Source organism: Lipotes vexillifer, unplaced genomic scaffold (assembly GCF_000442215.2).
Source record: "Lipotes vexillifer unplaced genomic scaffold, Lipotes_vexillifer_v1.1 scaffold680, whole genome shotgun sequence".
In the NCBI taxonomy this organism is placed as follows: Eukaryota; Metazoa; Chordata; class Mammalia; order Artiodactyla; family Lipotidae; genus Lipotes; species Lipotes vexillifer.
Genome location: NW_006780838.1, coordinates 2,069,454 through 2,082,202, shown reverse-complemented (window position 1 = coordinate 2,082,202; position 12,749 = coordinate 2,069,454). Strand labels below are relative to the sequence as shown.

The window sequence follows — 12,749 nt, the reverse complement described above, 5'->3', positions numbered from 1 at the left end:
GCGGGAGTGGTCTAGAGGCCTTGGCGCTGGAGACTCCAACCCTATTCTCACGGGAACCACTGCCCTGGCCAGAGCGGGCCTCCCCTTCCCCGCAGCACACCCTCACCCCCTTGATCCCCCCCCACCCCGCCCCTGTGCTGCCATGTTTATGACCCTCTGCACTGTGGGAGCTCAAAGGACCCACGGCGAGGTGCCTAGGCTCTGCCCAGCACTGCTGAGGTTGGAAGGCTTGGCCACCAGAGGCTCTGCCCTGGCCCCAGGGCCCTCAGCGGGAGGCAGGGTGCTGCTGCCAGGCCCCACTCACCACAGCCAGGTGCCCGTTCTTGGCCTTGGTGACAAGCAGCTCCGAGCCGGTCGTGAAGTCGATGATGCCATCCCTGCCGGGACCCCCTGCGAACGTGATGCTGGAGGGAAGGTGGTGCGTGAGGCCCGCCCCCGGCAGGCACGCACAGCCCTCTCCCCGCCCCTCCCCGCCTCACCTGCCCTGGTTGATGTTGATGTTGTTCACGCGGTCGGCGCTGAGGGCCGTCTTGGTCAGTGTCTCAATCACATGGTCACTCTGCAGCACCACGTCCCCCTGGGGGCCCAGATGGGGTCAGGGGTCAGGCCCTGCCCAGAGCTAGAGAAGCACCACCCCCTCCTGCCTCCCAGTCCCCCGAGGGGCACCTTCTGCTTATTGTCCTCACGCTGCACGTGGAGCACAAAGAGGCTGTCACTCAGGCTGCTGACGGAGATTCCTGAGGGGGAAGGGCAGAGGTCAGGGATCAAGGGTCAGAGCAGGGGCCCTCCCCACCCAGCCCTGGACTCCGGCTCACCGGTCAGGTTGGCGTACTCAATCCTCTGCTTGACTTTGGCATCCTCCACAATGACCACGGCGTTGGGCGTCAGCAGCAGCTGCCGGGAGCGGGGCTTGTAGCCCTTGCGGTCATATTTCACGACGGGCACTGCGTACTGGGGACAGAGGGTGGCTGAGGGGCCTCCTCACCCTCTGCCCAGGCCCTGACTCCCCCACCCAGTCCTCGGGCAGCAGAACTATTTGGGATTGAGGGTGGCCGGCAGGCAGGGTCTCACCTGGATGGGCTCAGAGCCCAGGGCCTGCAGCACTTTGGGGCTGATCTCATCTGCACCTGCAACCCAGATGGGGGAGGGGAAGGTGAGAGAAGAGAGCGGACTAGGGTGGTGATGGAGGGCTTACTCACTGGAAAGTCAGGGGCTCACCAAGCCGTGTGCTGATGAACAGCCTGGGGACACTCTGAGGGTAATTGTCCTTCTTGCCCTTGAAGATCTCACTAGCCACGGCTTTCTGCTGCAGCTGAGGAGACAAGGGCAGGGAGGGGGGCTGTCAGAGGGATGGCGACCATCACAGCAAGCCTCAGGAACTGAGACAGCCTCCCTCACCCTCTCTCTGGTCTCAGCACCAGAGGCTAAGCCCTGCCACCAACACTCCCCTTTAGCCCCTTCTCTCCCTTACCCCCACCCCACTGACCAAGGCACAGGCTCCTCAGAAGGGTCATGACAGACAGTACTGTCAGGGTTCAGGCCCCACTTTGGGGATAATTCCCCATCATAGCAGGCCTTGGAACCCCTGAGATAAAGCTCCGGCCTGGGATCTGGCTGGTTGCTAATACTCAAAAAACTACTACAGGTTGGGATTTCCCTGGCAGTGCAGTGGTTAAGACTCTGTGCTTCCACTGCAGGGGGCACAGGTTCGATCCTTGGTTGGGGAACTAAGATCCTGCGCGCCACATGGTACAGCCAAAAAAATTTTTTAAATTTTTAAAAAACCACTACTGCAGGTTAACTCTGCTGCATGGGTCCTTTAGCATCATCCTATACTGAGTTGGCAAATACAGGCACGTCGGCCACCAATGTCTCTCTGGAACTATTCTATCAGACTCAAGCTGCAGCCTTTTCAACATAGGGCTCTGGGCAGCCTCTACCAGGCCAGCGGAGCTGGTCTAGAAGATAAACCCTCTTTGCCGTGCAAAATCTACTCCAGCCTCGGCTTCATACATGAGGCCAAATGGGCTGGGATCCATTTGAGGGCACGTGGTAAATGGGGGTGAAGGTCCTCCAGGCCAGCACTCGAGTGGCCCCCTGGCTAGTCCCCCAGTGTCTGCCTCCCAGCCCCATACCTGCTGCTTCCACTCAGGGCTGATGCTCCGGCAGTACTTCCACACCATGTTCTTCCGGCACAGCTCTCGCAGCAGTTCCGAGGCCTGTGGGTGCGAGCGAGGTCAGGGCACCCAGGCAGCCTGGCTCCCTTCCCTCTGAAGACAACAGGCATGTGCCTACCATGAGGCCTTGGCCTAAGTGACACCCCCTCAACCTGGACCACTCTTCCATTCCTGAGTTGCTTCTTTGCAAAGAACTCATTCTTGGGACTTCCCAGGTGGCGCAGTGGTTAAGAATCCGCCTGCCAACGCAGGGGATGCGGGTTCGAGCCCTGGTCCAGGAAGATCCCACGTGCCGTGGAGCAACTAAGCCCGCGCGCCACAACTACTGAGCCTGCGCTCTAGAGCCCGTGAGCCACAACTACTGAGCCCACGTGCCACAACTACTGAAACCCGCGAGCCTAGAGCCCATGTTCTGCAGCAAGAGAAGCCACCGCAATGAGAGGCTCACACACCGCAACGAAGAATAGCCCCCACTCGCCGCAACTAGAGAAAGCCCGCGCACAGCAGCGAAGACCCAATGCAGCCAAAAATAAATAAATAAAATGAATAAATTTATAAAAAAAAACTCGTTCTCTGCAGCCCAGCTCCAGTTCCCTTCCCTTCCCCGATGGCTCCTCTGGTCACATGGTTATTAGGTCCCTCCGCTGAGCGTGCTGGTGGTTCCTAACTCAGCAGGGAGGGCCCACGGACCTCACGCAGGGCAGGTGGCGGCGTGGGCCAGGAAGTGTCCAGGATATTCCGGGGCAGCTGCCGCCGCAAGTTGAGCAAAAAAGAGGTGCGCACGTGATCCAGGAAGAATGCATTCTCGGGGCAACGGGGTGCGTGGCGCAGAATGAAGCCGCGGATGAGCCTGTGTGTGGGGGTGAGAAGCCTGGTAATGGACCCCTGCACACACACACTCTGCACCCCGCCCCCCATGGCGTCCAGTGCTCACCGCCGGATGGTCTGAGCTGCCCACTTCCTCTTGGCTGCCTTCCTCCGGCCCAGAGTTCCTCGCCACCACGACTGGATGCAGATGGCTGCAGAGACCACAGACGGCTGACCTCTATCTCCTCCCCACCCTTACCCTAGCCCCTGCCCTCCTGAAGACCCCTGGGCCCCCAAACCTGATTGTTTCACCCGGAGGAATTTCTGCCGCCAGTGAAAGCCCCTCCAGGTGGCCTGGATCTTCGTGGCTGTAGTTGGGAAAGAAGTCACTTGGCCAGAGCGCAAGGGACCCGGCTGGGGGCCGGGCACTGTCAGAGCTCACTGCGTGGCATGAGTGAGGGGAGTGGCTGATTGAGCATTAAGTGAAGGGAGAGTAAATGAAAGAGCAAGGGAGCGAGCAAAGCAACATGAGAACATGCTGAGTGTGTAGCCAAGGGCAGGAGAGGGGGTGCTGGGGCTGGTGATGAGGAGGGCAGCTGAATGTGGGCGTGGCGGACTTCCTGGAGAAGGAGCCCAAATGCAGTGATTTCTTTCCTGCTCCCCAGAACAGACTCCACTGGGATAGGAAGGGTGGGGCCCCTCTCTCACCCAGGCTCTGCCGCCGGACCTCCAAGGCGTCCTCTGTGGCAAACAGGGTCTTGGGGAAGCGGATGAAGATCTTGGTCCTGTGAAGGCAGCACTGATCAGCCCCTGGTTGCCACCCCCGCGCCCCCCAAACACCAGGCGTGGGAGCCACTCACCTGCCCATCTTGTACTCTTCCGGCTTGTAGCCGAGGTGTCTGACCAGCACAGCCACCCCATCCTGGGGCCGTCCTGCCCATATGGGCCATGTCTCTGGGCACAGTGACTTGTACCTGGGGACGGGAGGGGCAGAAATGCACTCAGCCCCCACCCCTGCCAGCATCCTTCTCTGGGGGCCCAAACCAGCTTTCCCGGGCGTCTGCTGGGCGCTCCCACTGACTCACAGCTCACAGAAAGCCTGAGCGGTCGCTCTGTTACTATCCCCACTTTAAAGATGAGGAAATTGACGTTTCTCATCTGCTGAAAGCCATGGGGCTAGAAAGTGGTAGAGATAGAATTCACACCTGATTGACTCCCCAGGCCCCTAACTCAGGATAACCCCAAAGCTGCTCTATCCTTTCTGAGCTGATTGGAAACTGTCCTTTTCACAGGCTTTTACTATCTCCACTGGTGATAGATAGGCATGTGGATGCACGCTTCATGGACCCCTGAGCAGCTGCTCTGTGAGGGCAGGGACTGGGGGGGTGGGGAGGGCTGGTCTTCGCCCTACCAAGCTTAACATTAGGCCTGCAGCATGGAGGGGCCCCTGGTGTGGATCCCACAGCAGCTCAGAGCCCCGTCCCTGAATGGGGCGGAGAATCGCTGTCCTCCCTCCCGGGATCGAGGAGGCGCCGACGACCCCTCCCACCCTTTTCCCCTGGCGCTGAGCCAGGCCCCGCCCCCACCTCTGCAGGAAAGCCTCGTATTTGCGGCGATAGGCAAAGCCGGCTCTGCGCACGCGCAGGTTCTCCATCAGCCCCAGGTACTTCACCTGGTGCCGGATCAGCACCTCGTCAAAGCGGCCTGGGGGAGGGATAACCGGGTGGTCAGAGGGCTTTTGCCGCCAGATGGCCGTTGCCTCTGCAGGGGAGGCACAGCCTGCCCTGGTCCAGGGGGCAGAGGGCTTACCGGGCTGCTTGGCGTCATTGGGCTTGATGCAGCGGACGTAGGCAGGCTCCTTAGACTTCAGGATCTCCACCAGCTGCAGGAGGCTCATCTTGAACTGGGTGGCCACCTGGTCAACCAAGATGAACGGAAGGTTGGTTGGAGCTGGGCTGAGGCCGCTAACCCCTGCAGATGCCGCTCCCTGTGGCAGAGCTCTGAACCCCCCCCGGGAGACCCCTCGCTGGGGCAAAACAGAACCAGTTCCCACAACTACCCCTGCCCTGCGTGGGCCCTTAGTTGTTTTTTTTTTTTTTCTTTTTTTTTTTTTAATTACAACACTTTATCCCAGCATCGGCAAAGGTCAGAATTCTGAAGCTCGGGAAGACTGGGCAGCATTTCCATATGAAATGTTACAACTTTACAAGTTTTGTTTCTTATTTAATTCTACATGCAGGAACTGAAACTTGGTAAAAGAAAAAATGCAAAAAAGCCAGAAAAAGAGATGTAATCACGTTGTAGCATATAGATGTGCTCTTCAACTAAATTTACTGTGCCTACTGGAAAGCAAATGAAAGACAACTAACCTAATAAATTAACAGATTGCCAGAAACAGGCTAAGAACCCTCATTTCTATTTAGTGGGGAGAAAACAAAACAAAAACGAAAGCAAAATGAAAGCTCTACTATTTCCATACTTTGTTTAGAGACAGAGGCTATAAACCCATGAAGGTCAACAAAACCTCCAGATCCCCTTCGCCCATCACCCCTCCCTCACAACAGAGGAAGGAGCCAGACTACATCACCTGCATCCCTCTGGCCGAGCTAGAGAGCTCAGTTGAAGAACCTCATTCCTGTCTTAAAAATCCTGTTCAGGTCTCCTGGCAACCTCAATCCTATGTCTTCCTTTGGCAGCCACTCTTTCTCTTTTTAGAATTTCAGGGCCGCATTCCTAAACAATGTGTCCTACTCCTATGCGTTCAAGAGTTATCCCTGTACACTGCACCGCAGGACCTTCAAGGACTTCAGGCCTGTGGGAGAAGCGGATGCCTCAGCAAAGATTTGCAATCCATTGCGGTCCCATTAATGCCAGGGGCGTATGCCTGGGGGTTCTGGAAGCCTCAAGAAGGGGCAACTATTTCAGTCTGTGGGGTAGGGGGCATCAGGAAGGGTCTTCTGAAAATAACTCTTCAGCTGAGAATTAAAGGGTAAGTAGGAGACAGCCAGAGGGCAGGCAGGAGGGGACGGCATTCAGGCAGAGCAACCGAGTGAGCAAAGGCTTGGTGTACACAGGGAACTACAAGCAGTGCAAGGATCCAGAGAGGGAGTAAAAAAGATAGTGTTAGAGGCAGTATCACGGTAGGACTCGAGAGCCACATTAGGGAGATTAAATTCTATCCTGAGGGAAATAGGGAGCCAAAGAGGAATTTGGAGGGAGGGAATGACAGGAAAAGATCTGCCGTTTGTAACAGCTCTACAGCAGACAGGTGGAGGATGGTTGGTAAGGACAGATGGGAAGCCAGGAGACCACAGAGGAGGCTGTGGCCGGCTCAGAGGACCCAACTGGAGTAAGGGTTACAGAGAGGCCGAGAGGCAAGGGTATTCAGGCAGCAGAAACCGGCAAGATCCAACGGTTGTTAGGATGAGGGCAATGGGGGAGGCTGAAGAATCAGGGATGATGCCCAGGTTTCTGTCCTTCAGGACTGGGTGGAGGGTGGTCCCTGCCCTGAGTTAGGGAAACAGAAGGAGCAGGCTTGGGACACTGGATAGTCAAGGGCCCTTTATAGACTACCGGGGTCTGGAGTGCCTGCAGGTCACTTGGAGATCAGTGGAATCTATGGCTTGCTGGAGAGGCCTGGATCGAGTGGGTGTGTCCTCACGAGGGTCAAGGAGGGGGATATGAGGCCATGGATGAGAATGCTCAGGGAAGGGGTGGGGGTGGGGAGCAGAGGGCAGGGTCCCAGGGAGTCAGACTCTGGACAACATGCTGCCTCCATGGCCTCCCTGCCTGCATGTCTTGGCCTGCAGCGCTGTGGCTTCTACCTCTCCATGACCTTGCCTGGGACTGCCCTGGCACTCCTCCTGCCAAGCCCAGCAGCCATACCTCTGACCACAGCTCACTGGAGCTCTCCCTGCATCTGGCACCACTGGCCATGTCTGCCTTTTCCCGTCTCTCTCCTCGAAATGTCACTTTCCTGTCCACCTCCTGGGTTTTTTTTGGACTGTGTACCTGTGTGGGGCCCTCTGTCTATCTGATAAGCACCTACTCATTCCCAAGTTATCTCAGATGCTTCCTCCTCCAGGAAGCCCTCCCTGACCACCTCCCCTCTTCTACTCCCTCAGGCAATTTGCTGCTCCCTAAGTTTCCATAGCACCCTATGCACATTTCTAGGAGAGCACCTATTCATTTTTGTATCCAAAGTGCCCAGCAATGTCCACTACAAATGTCTGCTGTGGGGGTGAATGTACGCAAGCGCCCGCACAGAAACAGGTGTACACATACACGTCCACACTTAGAGACAGTGCACACACAGGTACACATGGAAGTAAGCACAGATGCACCCACGGGCAGCCTCCCAGACACACACCAATGCACAGCCAGGCACCAGTGAACACACGAACTCAAACACACACTGCTAACTCGCAGCTCATGCAGGCACTGGTCCCGCTCCCATGCACACACACACCCCCTCGGGTCCCACAGCCTTCACACCGTCTCTGGCCGCTTCTTGTCACTGAGCTCGCTCCGGTCGAAGCACTGGCTCATGATGGGATTTTCCGAGCTGCACATGGTCTGTGAGGGCAGAGCAGGGCGTAATGGTGCGAGCACAAGGTAAGGCCTGTCAGATTCCTGGGGCAGAGGTCGTACAGAGCCCAGACCGCGAGCCCTCCCCCTGGTCCTCCTCACCTCCTTCAGGTTCCGGAAGAGAAGGTCATTGTTTTTATCCAGAAACCCTGGAAGGAGAGAGCAGAGGTAAGGGGAGGGAGAGCCCCTCTCCCCACCCACTGTGGGGACCCAGCCCCAGGATCCTCACCGGTCACGTTGTAGGTCACCTCCCCAGCATAGTGCAGCAGGCGGAACTCCCCGCGGCCCAGAGATTTCCTAGTCCGCTGGTCAGCCAGCTTGTGCCTGGGGGTGACAGGAAGAGGAAGCTGCAGATTGCTGGCCTGAGCCATGCACCCTGCCTGCTGAAGAGACTTCAAGAGAGGAACCAGGCACCCAGTAAAAAGCTGGCAGGGCAGGGCCACCTCCCTGCACAGAGGCTGCCACAGAGGCTCAGAGAGGTAGATGGCTTTGTCCTGGGTCACACAGCACCTCGGCCTCCGCACTGCCAGGGCATGCTGGGTGGAGGGCTACTTGGCGTTGCTTTTGGCTGTTACATGGCTCTGCTCAGAGGGCTGAGTGCTGCCCACTACATTTTAAGACTGGAATCTGCCCCAAGAGACTACTTATGTCTTAAGCGTGTTTATACCCTTTAGCCCGTTTTCTACTTTTAAGAACAATTCCAAGCAACTAACCAGAGAGACCAGGCAGAGATTTAAGGCACAGAGATAGATATTCGTGGCAGCCCTGTTTTCCCAGCAGAAACTTGGAGGCTGGACGGGGCCCCCAGAGGCTGGGTGAGAGCAGTGGAGTATCTGCTTTAGAGCCGCTGGAGGAATTGTTTTGAGGAAATTTTTCTGTTTGATGATACAGGAAGATACTCAGGATATAACATCATCCTGAGCCTTACACACAATAAGTTCTCAACTACGAAAAAAAAAATGTATAGAAAAAGGCAGGAAGAAAATGTCTCGAATTATTAACAGTGGTGACCTCTAGGTGACAGGATTACAAGTGGCCTTTGCACACGTTCCAACTTTTCTCTGATGAGGAACATTATTTTTACAGCCAGAAAAAGTTTTTCTTTTTCTTTTTTCTTTTTTTTTTTCAGGCAAGGCTTTACTGGGGCCCCTGCTACAGCAGGCGCGGGGGGCGAGAACAAACAACAGGTTCCCTTGCTTGCTCGCTCCAGAGAAAGGTTTTTAATATTCTCTTAAGCAAAAATTGCTCAGGGGCTTCCCTGGTGGCGCAGTGGTTGAGAGTCTGCCTGCCGATGCAGGGGACACGGGTTCGTGCCCCGGTCCGGGAGGATCCCACATGCCACGGAGCGGCTGGGCCCGTGAACCATGGCCGCTGAGCCTGTGTGTCCGGAGCCTGTGCTCCGCAACAGGAGAGGCCACAACAGTGAGAGGCCCACGTACCACAAACAAAAATTGCTCAGGAATTCCCTGGCGGTCCAGTGGTTAGGACCTGGCACTTTCACTGCCGGGGCCCGGGTTTGATTCCTAGTCGGGGAACTAATCTGCAGCCCTGGGCCTGAGTCCCAGCTCTGGACTTAACTAGATGTGAGCTAACCTCGGGCAAACGGCTTCACCTCTTTGAACCTCAGTAAAACCTCCTCTAGGGGTTGCTTTAGATTAGAGGAGCTGATGTACTCAAGATACACAGGGCAGAGCTGGAACAGAGAGGCTTGTTTCTTTTCTCCCCTCACCCCGCTTTAGGGGATTCCTTAAATATAAAGGAATTTCCAAATAAGGAAGCTAGAAAAATCTTAGGAAGTTTCCTTCTCAAAAGGAAAAGGAGGAAGCTGTGCTCCTCGCTTGTGACTCTGTGGACGCACTAGGAGCCACGGCTCTGTGTGCCTGTCCTTCACTTAGTGCCTCCTCTGGTCATCCCCTTGTGACGGGTGTTCAATGATTAGGGGGGATTGCAGGCTTCCACAGGCTCTGCCCCAGGAGAGCCCCACAAGCCCACTCACGTCAGGAAGTGTGGATGGTGCTTGACGGTGTCCTCCAGCTTCTCCAGGAAGGTCAGGTCCGTGGCCTCCCCAGGGCGCAGACACTCCTCATCCTGGGGGGTGTGGCAGAGGGTGAAGGACGTGTGGGGGAGGGACTGGAGAAGACAGGGACTCAGGGGTCCCCATGGGAGGCGCAGACACAGAGGAAAGGGGCAGATCACAGGGAGCCTCCCAGACCTGGCCGGCACCTCACCTCACCCTCCACAGACAGCCCTGTCCTGTCCCTGCTCAAACTCTGGCTCTCTGCAGACAGGCCCAGAGAACAAGGGGAAAGAGGTGATGTCATCCTGCCCAGCCCCCAACACGGGGCCTTGGAGGAGCAGATGCTCACCAAAATGGAGACGATGCCCTTGAACTTTTCCTCCACCAGGTCACAGATGATCTTGTTGTTGAAATACTGGACAGGCTCCCACTGAGGGGCAAGAGGGGAGGAAAGCATCATCATGGGGTCCTGGCACCTCTCCTGGGGAGACCGACGCCCGGGCTTCCACGGCACGTGGGGATGCCCGCAGGCTTGCACTCACCGCGATGCCCTCTGCCTCATACTCCTCCTGTTCCGACTTGAGGGTGAGCTCAATGAAGAGCTGCTGCAGCTTCTCATTGCAGTAATTGATGCAGAACTGCTCAAAGCTATGAGGGAAGCAGAGGAGCCCTCAGTAATTCCAGGGGACACGGAACCAGGAGCGGGGGAGGGGTGGGATGAGGCCCCACAGCTCTAAGGGAAGAAACACAGAGCAGGACCCAGGTGGCTGGGAAGACACTGGCAGGAATGTGAGAGGCCGGGGAAGAGGAGAGGCACCAGGACCGGGGAGACGGGAGGAGGGACAGGAAGGGGACAGTGGGGCTCTGACCTGTTGTTCTGAAACACTTCGAAGCCATAAATGTCCAGGAGCCCGAGGACCGTGGTGCTCCGCCAGCTGGGGCTCTCAGCATCCTAGGGCCAGTTGACCGAGAGCATGGGTCCCAACATTTGCCAGCTCCCAGCCCCGGGCCTCCCTGGTCTGCCCTCCCTGCCACCTTGGGAGCAGCAGGGGCCAAGCCCTCACCTTGGAGGCCAGCGACCTGTTGATCTTCGCGACCAGCCAGGTAAAGGTGCGACTGTACACGGCCTTGGCGAGGGCGTCTCGCGCGTACGCAGCCTGTTCTAGGTTTAGCGGGCTCAGGAGCTGGGGGTGGAGAGTGAGATGGGGAAATGAATGCAGCCCCTTCCCACCCCGGCCCCTTCGCACTCAGGAAACTGACCACTCTGCCCTCCCCGCCCCCAATGAGTCTGGGGTTGGGGGGCACCGGGGGAGGACACAGTGGCCCCACCAGAGGGAAGGTGGTATAAGACAAGAGACCTCATTCCTGGAGGAAAAAAAAAAAAAGAGGCCTCATTCCTGGAGGTGAGTCTTCCTTCCAGCCTCACCCTCTTGCTGTGTGACCTTGGCCAGCTCCCTGAGCCTCCCTGAGCCACCCGCCTTATGTCCTTCCAGCATTGCTAAGAAGACCAGCTGAGCAGACCAGAGGAAGGGGGATGATGGGAGGAGGGCTGCCGTACAATACCTGCTCCCGCCCCCACTAGCCCCTGAAGCAAAGGCTGGCCCTCACCTCTTCACCCTTGGCGATGATCTTCCTGTGCGTCAGGGCTTCCCGCAACGTTGAGCCTTCCACACCAAGGAGCTGCCAAGGGAAGGGGTGGGCCTGGTGAGGGTGCACTCCCCCTGCCCCAGCTGCCCTGCCCTCGCCCTCTGCTTGCCCCACTCACCCGGGTCAGATACTTGAGCTGGTTCTCGGTCGTGACCTGGGCGTTGCTCTCTTCGTCGGCAGCAAAGTGGATGTTGCCCAGATGCAGGACACTGGCCACGATGCTCAGCAGGTCCTGGGGGGACAGGGAGGGGTGGGTGGGGGTTACAGGAGGGGCCGAGAGCCCCACAGGGGCACACAGTGGATGGTCAGAAGGAGCCGGGAGAGGGGCTTCCCTGGTGGTGCAGTGGTTAAGAATCCGCCTGCCAATGCAAGGGGACGGGTTCAGGAGCCCGTGCACCACAACTACTGAGCCTGCACTCTAGAGCCGCGAGCCACAACTACTGAGCCCACGCACCACAACTACTGAAGCCCACACGCCTAGAGCCCATGCTCCACAACAAGAGAAGCCACTGCAATGAGAAGCCTGCGCACTGCAATGAAGAGTGGCCCCCGTTCGCCGCAACTAGAGAAAGCCCACGCGCAGCAATGAAGACCCAATGAAGCCAAAAATAAAAAAAATAATAATTAAAAAAAGAGAACCCATTGCTTTCAAACAATTAGCAAAGACAGACTGTCTCTGGCAGAAATGGAACTCCTTCTGCCTCTTCTTATTTTCATATAAACAGAGACCATGGTACCTGCATGCAGCAACGAAGACCCAACGCAGCCAAAGATAAAATAATTTTAAAAAGGAGGCAGGAGAGGTGGTAAAGGAAATTTGAGAGGAAAAGGCGGCTAGAGTAGAAACGGGGTGTAAAGGTAGACGGAGATTTTCAGGGTATGACAGGAGAAAAGGGAGGGTCCCAGCAGAGGCCTCACCTCCACCTCATCCTCGGTGAAGTCGATGACCGTCAGAGCCTTCCTGACAACCTTCCAATCATTCTTGTCGTTGATGGAAGAGACTTTGGCGCACTGGCCCTGGAGGACGGGCAGAGCTGGGTTCTAGATGTGGCACTGGGCTCCCTGGGTGGCACCCGCCCTGCCTGGCCCCTACGCACCTTCACCAGGTACAGGTAGCTCTGGGGGTTCCGTTCCAGGCCCAGCCTGCGCAGTGTCTCCTCCTCGCCCCCCTCCAGCAGCTGGTAGAAGATGTGGAAGTTCCTCTCCCCGTGATTCTGGTGCACCACCCGGGACTTCTCCAGGAGGTAACTGAGGATGTGGCCACCCACAGGGGCGCCCTGTGGGCAGGGCAGGATGTAGCGACTGCTCAGGGGGACTGGGGACAGAGCCCATCTTCCCCTTCCTCCCCTGCCCTCCGAATTCCAGCTCTGCCAATGGCTCAGGCAAGTCGCCCCCTCTGGCCTGTTTCCTCCTCTGCGAAATGAGGACGCTCAGCCCTACCTACCTGACGGCTCCACTTGGATGTCTGACAGGCATCTCAGTCTCAACAGGCCTGAAACTGAACCTCATCTCCC

At 57.1% G+C, this 12,749-nt stretch overlaps 1 protein-coding gene across 3 annotated transcripts in view; it reads right to left on the bottom strand.

Moving 5' to 3' along the window:
- Positions 1-12,749, bottom strand: part of MYO1C (myosin IC) — a 28,009-nt gene that overhangs the window by 801 nt on the left and 14,459 nt on the right. For all 3 annotated transcript variants that reach the window (XM_007454226.1, XM_007454228.1, XM_007454227.1), the window contains exons 6-31: positions 12,333-12,512; positions 12,154-12,252; positions 11,354-11,467; positions 11,197-11,268; positions 10,653-10,772; positions 10,458-10,540; positions 10,131-10,236; positions 9,938-10,018; positions 9,568-9,659; positions 7,801-7,895; positions 7,674-7,720; positions 7,479-7,559; positions 4,794-4,899; positions 4,571-4,688; positions 3,845-3,958; positions 3,693-3,769; positions 3,284-3,352; positions 3,112-3,196; positions 2,868-3,027; positions 2,136-2,219; positions 1,219-1,312; positions 1,072-1,127; positions 816-951; positions 667-737; positions 480-577; positions 305-404 (exon numbers count right to left, since the gene is read on the bottom strand). In XM_007454226.1, the coding sequence (XP_007454288.1) occupies positions 305-404; positions 480-577; positions 667-737; positions 816-951; positions 1,072-1,127; positions 1,219-1,312; positions 2,136-2,219; positions 2,868-3,027; positions 3,112-3,196; positions 3,284-3,352; positions 3,693-3,769; positions 3,845-3,958; positions 4,571-4,688; positions 4,794-4,899; positions 7,479-7,559; positions 7,674-7,720; positions 7,801-7,895; positions 9,568-9,659; positions 9,938-10,018; positions 10,131-10,236; positions 10,458-10,540; positions 10,653-10,772; positions 11,197-11,268; positions 11,354-11,467; positions 12,154-12,252; positions 12,333-12,512 (2,538 nt within the window). The remainder of the gene's footprint in view (positions 1-304; positions 405-479; positions 578-666; positions 738-815; positions 952-1,071; positions 1,128-1,218; positions 1,313-2,135; positions 2,220-2,867; positions 3,028-3,111; positions 3,197-3,283; positions 3,353-3,692; positions 3,770-3,844; positions 3,959-4,570; positions 4,689-4,793; positions 4,900-7,478; positions 7,560-7,673; positions 7,721-7,800; positions 7,896-9,567; positions 9,660-9,937; positions 10,019-10,130; positions 10,237-10,457; positions 10,541-10,652; positions 10,773-11,196; positions 11,269-11,353; positions 11,468-12,153; positions 12,253-12,332; positions 12,513-12,749) is intronic.